Source organism: Mustelus asterias, unplaced genomic scaffold, assembly GCF_964213995.1.
Source record: "Mustelus asterias unplaced genomic scaffold, sMusAst1.hap1.1 HAP1_SCAFFOLD_2878, whole genome shotgun sequence".
Taxonomy (NCBI): Eukaryota; Metazoa; Chordata; class Chondrichthyes; order Carcharhiniformes; family Triakidae; genus Mustelus; species Mustelus asterias.
The window spans coordinates 25,179-31,178 of NW_027592823.1; the positions used below are offsets into that span (position 1 = coordinate 25,179).

A 6,000-nucleotide genomic window follows, 5' to 3' on the forward strand; every position below is an offset into this window, starting at 1 on the left:
ATGTACAGGTTAGATGGATTGGCCATGCTAAATTGCCCCTTAGTGTCCAAAGATGTGCAGGTTGGGTGGATTGGCCATGCTAAATTGCCCCTTAGTGTCCAAAGATGTGCAGGTTGGGTGGATTGGCCATGCTAAATTGCCCCTTAGTGTCCAAAGATGTGTAGGTTAGGTGGATTGGCCATGCTAAATTGCCCCTTAGTGTCCAAAGATGTGCAGGTTGGGTGGATTGGCCATGCTAAATTGCCCCTTAGTGTAAAAAGATGTGCAGGTTAGGGGGATTGGTGGGGGGAATATGTGGGATTACGGGGGTAAAGCAGCAACTGAGCATGGGTAAGATGCTCCTTCGGAGGGTTAGTTCAGACCCGATGAGCCGAATGGCCTCTTTCTGCACTGTGGGAGGATTCTATGATTCCTTGAACTGGTGCATTCTCCATGGCAACGTCTCAACGATGTTGAGGACAGCGTCCTCTCCTCATTCAGGACAAATTGTTTCCTTTACAGTTTGCATGTGTGTCCTGATGAGTACAAGGGGAACAAACTTCGACAAGCCTGTCCCTTTTCGCTGCAATTTCAGGTTTGATGGGTTTATTTTTCTCCCCCAGTCACGGACTGCGGTGCCCCTGAAGATCTTGAAAATGGCGGCTATGATTACGTCACTGCCCTTAACGTGACGCTGCTTGCTTCGGTGATCAAGTACAAGTGTGACAAGCGATATTACACCTTGAGTGGCGGCGGAGATGGTGAGATTCTGGCATGAAATGAGGGGAAGGCAGCTGAGAAGCTCACACTAACATTCTCTCCGCTAGCCTCTCCTTCAGGCAGAGGAGGTGACAGGAGGTGTGAGGTAGCGCCTTTCATAACCGTACGGCTCTCCAATGGGGTACTTCTGAAGTACAGTGCAAGTTGTAATGTAAGAATTTTCACAAAGGGCAACTCCCACCAGTGTGTTAAAGCAGTCTGCTGTTTGATGGATAAATGTTGGGCAGGGCGGCACAGAATAATAATCCTTACAGTGCAGGAGGAGGCCATTCGGCCCATCGAGTCCGCTCCAGCCCTCTGACAAAGCATCTTACTCAGACGCCTCACCATGTCCCCGTAACCCCATGCATTACTCCTGTAATCCACCTAACCTGCACACAGATGCACACTAAGGGGCAATTTAGCATGGCCAATCCACCTAACCTGCACATCTTTGGACACTAAGGGGCAATTTAGCATGGCCAATCCACCTAACCTGCACATCTTTGGACACTAAGGGGCAATTTAGCATGGCCAATCCACCTAACCTGCACATCTTTGGACACGAAGGGACAATTTAGCATGGCCAATCCACCTAACCCGCACATCTTTGGACACTAAGGGACAATTTAGCATGGCCAATCCACCTAACCCGCACATCTTTGGACACTAAGGGGCAATTTAGCATGGCCAATCCATCTAACCCACACATCCTTGGACACTAAGGGGCAATTTACCATGGCCAATCCACCTAACCTGCATATCTTTGGATGCTAAGGGACAATTTAGCATGGCCAATCCACCTAACCCGCGCATCTTTGGACACTAAGGGGCAATTTAGCATGGCCAATCCACCTAACCTGCACATCTTTGGACACTAAGGAGCAATTTAGCATGGCCAATCCACCTAACCTGCACATCTTTGGACACTAAGGGGCAATTAAGCATGGCCAGTTCACCTAATCTGCACATCTTTGGACACTAAGGGGCAATTTAGCATGGCCAATCCACCTAACCTGCACATCTTTGGACACTAAGGGGCAATTTAGCATGGCCAATCCACCTAACCTGCATATCTTTGGACGCTAAGGGACAATTTAGCATGGCCAATCCACCTAACCCGCGCATCTTTGGACACTAAGGGGCAATTTAGCATGGCCAATCCACCTAACCCACACATCTTTGGACACTAAGGGGCAATTTAGCATGGCCAATCCACCTAACCCACACATCTTTGGACACTAAGGGGCAATTTAGCATGGCCAATCCACCTAACCTGCATATCTTTGGACGCTAAGGGACAATTTAGCATGGCCAATCCACCTAACCCGCGCATCTTTGGACACTAAGGGGCAATTTAGCATGGTCAATCCACCTAACCCACACATCTTTGGACACTAAGGGGTAATTTAGCATGGCCAATCCACCTAACCCACACATCTTTGGACACTAAGGGGTAATTTAGCATGGTCAATCCACCTAACCCACACATCTTTGGACACTAAGGGGAAATTTAGCATGGCCAATCCACCTAACCTGCACATCTTTGGAGTGTGGGAGGAAACCGGAGCACCCGGAGGAAACCCAAGCAGATGGTGGGGCAAACGTTCAAACTCCTCACAGACAGTCACCCAAGGCCGGAATTGAACTCAGGTCCCTGGTGCTTTGAGGCAGCGATGCTAAGCACTATTGGATAACTCCACTGCTCGTTTTGGAAATGGGATCGTTCACCTCCGCCCGAGTGGACAGGCGAGGCCAAGGGATTTAACGTTTCATCCGGGATCTCCAACCGCACCCCTGACAGAGCGGCACTCCCTCAGTGCTGTGCTGGGAGTGTCAGCCTGGATTTCTGTGCTGGAGTCCCTGGAGTGGGTTTTGAACGCTCAGCCTCCTGTCTCCAAGGCGAGTGTGTCACCACAAGTCAGCCAGCAATGATTTGTTGAGGAGTTCCCCGTGCTAATTATCTTCTTCATTATCTTCACCCTCATCCTCTTCAGGACTGTACACCTGCAACGCCAACGGCAAATGGATGAACAGGAAAGTTGGGCAAATCCTCCCGTCCTGCAAACCAGGTGAGTGAATATTTCCCCCTCCCACTCTTCCACCACAATAACACAAAAGTGCCGAAATCCATCCGGGGCCACCTTCTGAATTGAACAGAAATGAAAATTGGAGGCTGGGCAAAATGAGGTACCAATGGTCCATTGTCCATCGATGGCAGAAGAAAAATAATTTGTCACCTCAACCCTCACCTCCCCACTATGGTCGGCGAGTGGTATCATCACCAGACTGTTGACCCAGAAACTCAGCTGATCTTCTGGGGGACACGGGTTCGAGTCCCGCCACGGCAGATGGTGGAGCGTAGATGAGGTAGATAGACAACATCTTTTCCCAAAGGTAGGGGGAGTCCAAAACTAGAGGGCAGAGTTATAGGGGAGAGTTATAGAACAAAGAGATCTAAGGGTACAGGTTCATAGCTCCTTGAATGTGGAGTCACAGGTGGACAGGGTGGTGAAGAAGGCATTCGGCATGCTTGGTTTCATTGGTCAGAACATTGAATACAGGAGTTGGGACGTTTTGTTGAAGTTGTACAAGACATTGGTAAGGCCACACCTGGAATACTGTGGGAGGAAACTGGAGCATCCGGAGGAAACCCACGCAGACACGGGAGAATGTGCAATCTCCACACAGACAGTGACCCAATCTGGGAATCGAACCCGGGTCCTTGGCACTGTGAGGCAGCAGTGCTAACCACTGTGTCACCCGTAAATAATAGAAATGACAAGAACAAAGAACAAAGAAAATTACAGCACAGGAACAGGCCCTTCGGCCCTCCAAGCCTGCACCGACCATGCTGTCCCAACTGAACTAAAACCCCCTACCCTTCTGGGGCCCATATCCCTCTATTCCCATACTATTCACATATTTGTCAAGACGTCCCTTAAAACTCACTATCATATCCGGTTCCACTACCTCCCCCGGCAGCGAGTTCCAGGCACCCACCACCCTCTGTGTAAAAAAACTTGCCTCGTACATCTCCTTTAAACCTTGCCCCTCGCACCTTAAACCTATGCCAGGCAGCACGGTAGCACAGTGGTTAGCACTGCTGCTTCACAGCTCCAGGGTCCAGGGTTCGAATCCCGGCTCGGGTCACTGTCTGTGTGGAGTTTGCACATTCTCCTCGTGTCTGCGTGGGTTTTCTCCGGGTGCTCCGGTTTCCTCCCACAGTCCGAAAGATGTGCGGGTTAGGTTGATTGGCCAGGTTAAAAATTGCCCCTCAGTGTCCTGAGATGCGTAGGTTAGAGGGATTAGCGGGTAAATATGTGGGGGTAGGGCCTGGGTGGGATTGTGGTCGATGCAGACTCGATGGGCCGAATGGCCTCCTTCTGCACTGTGGGATTTCTATGATTTCTATGCCCCCTAGTAATTGACTCTTCCACCCTGGGGAAAAAACTTCTGACTATCCACTCTGTCCATGCCCCTCATAATCTTGTCGACTTCTATCAGGTCGTCCCCTCAACCTCCGTCGTTCCAAAAAAAAAGAACTGACAAAAAAGAATTTTTAAAAAATTCTCACCTCTTCCCCCTTTGTGACGTGATGTCACTGGACTGTATTTCTTTGTGTTGGGCAGTGTGCGGGAAGCCGGAGGTGCCGCCTTCACCCAACCAGCGCATCCTTGGCGGAACGCCGGCGGAGGAAGGGAACTTTCCCTGGCACGTCTACTTTGAGAACACGGTGTGCGGTGGGGCGCTGATATCGGACCAGTGGGTGCTGACCAGTGCCTCCTGCGTGCAGCACCAGAGGACCATGCGCATGTTCGCCGGTGGATCGGACAGGAACGTGTTGACGCGCTGGCGGCTGCTCGAGGGGAAAGAGATCGTGCCACACCCGCTTTTCGCCCGCTTGCCCGGCGACCGGCCGCGCCTGGATTTCGACAACGACCTGGCCTTGATTAAACTCAAGAGGAGGGTCAAGATGGGCCCCACCATCTCCCCCATCTGCCTGCCCGCCGGGCACCCCCTTTACCAGGTGGCGGCGGGGAAGGTGGGCTACCTGTCCGGCTTTGGCAAGACGGAGGACTTTGCCCAGACCGACGTCCTGATGTTCGCCTCGGTCCCCGTGGCGGAAAGGTCGCGGTGCGGGAACGCCTCCGGCGCAGGCGACCCCATCCCGTTGACCGCGAACATGCTGTGCGCCGGAGGTCGGGGGAGTGACGCCTGCACGGGGGACGGAGGAGGCGCCCTGGTGTTTGAAGACCCCCTGGGATCCAATGCGTATTACGTGGGTGGGATTGTGTCCTGGGGCATCAGGTGTGGCACCTACGGGATTTACACCAATGTCATGAAATACCTGGAGTGGATTGAGAGTACCGTGGGGGTGCCAAAACCAGCCCAATAGAATAGGATCCCGACAGAGCCAGTCAGCCCATCGATAATGCACCAATTCGCTGGAAGGACATCCCACCAGAATCTCCCTTCCACCCTATTCCCGCATTGTGCCATGGCCAATCCACCTAACCCGCACATCTTTGGACACTAAGGGGCAATTTAGCACAGCCAATCCACCTAACCTGCACATCTTTGGACACTAAGGGGCAATTTAGCACGGCCAATCCACCTAACCTGCACATCTTTGGACACTAAGGGGCAATTTAGCACGGCCAATCCACCTAACCTACACATCTTTGGACACTAAGGGGCAATTTAGCATGGCCAATCCACCTAACCTGCACATCTTTGGACACTAAGGGGCAATTTAGCATGCCCAATCCACCTAACCTACACATCCTTGGACACTAAGGGGCAACTTAGCATGGCCAATCCACCTAACCTGCACATCTTTGGACACTAAGGGGCAATTTAGCATGGCCAATCCCCCTAACCTACACATCTTTGGACACGAAGGGGCAACTTAGCATGGCCAGTCCACCTAACCTACACATCTTCAGACACTAAAGAACACTTCAGTATGGCCAATCCCCCTAACCTGCACATCTCTGGACACGAAAGAACGCTTTAGCATGGCCAATCCACCCAACCTGCACAGCTTTGGACACTAAGTGGCAATTTAGCACGGCCAATCCCCCTAACCTGCACATCTTTGAAGTGTGGGAGGAAACTGGAGCACCCAGAGGAAACCCACGCAGACACGGGGAGAATGTGCAAACTCCACACAGACAGTGACCCAAGCCGGGAATCGAACCCGGGTCCCTGGCGCTGTGCGGCAGCAGTGCTAACCCACTGTGCCACTTGGTCGAATTT

At 51.9% G+C, this 6,000-nt stretch overlaps 1 protein-coding gene across 1 annotated transcript in view; it reads left to right on the top strand.

The window, feature by feature from the left end:
* LOC144490105 (complement C1s subcomponent-like) overlaps window positions 1-5,380 on the top strand; it is a 28,570-nt gene extending 23,190 nt beyond the window's left edge. The window contains exons 9-11 of the mRNA XM_078207916.1: window positions 603-740; window positions 2,736-2,810; window positions 4,371-5,380. Coding sequence (XP_078064042.1) covers window positions 603-740; window positions 2,736-2,810; window positions 4,371-5,137 — 980 coding nt within the window. The 3' untranslated portion in view covers window positions 5,138-5,380. The remainder of the gene's footprint in view (window positions 1-602; window positions 741-2,735; window positions 2,811-4,370) is intronic.
* The last annotated feature ends 620 nt before the right edge of the window (window positions 5,381-6,000 follow it).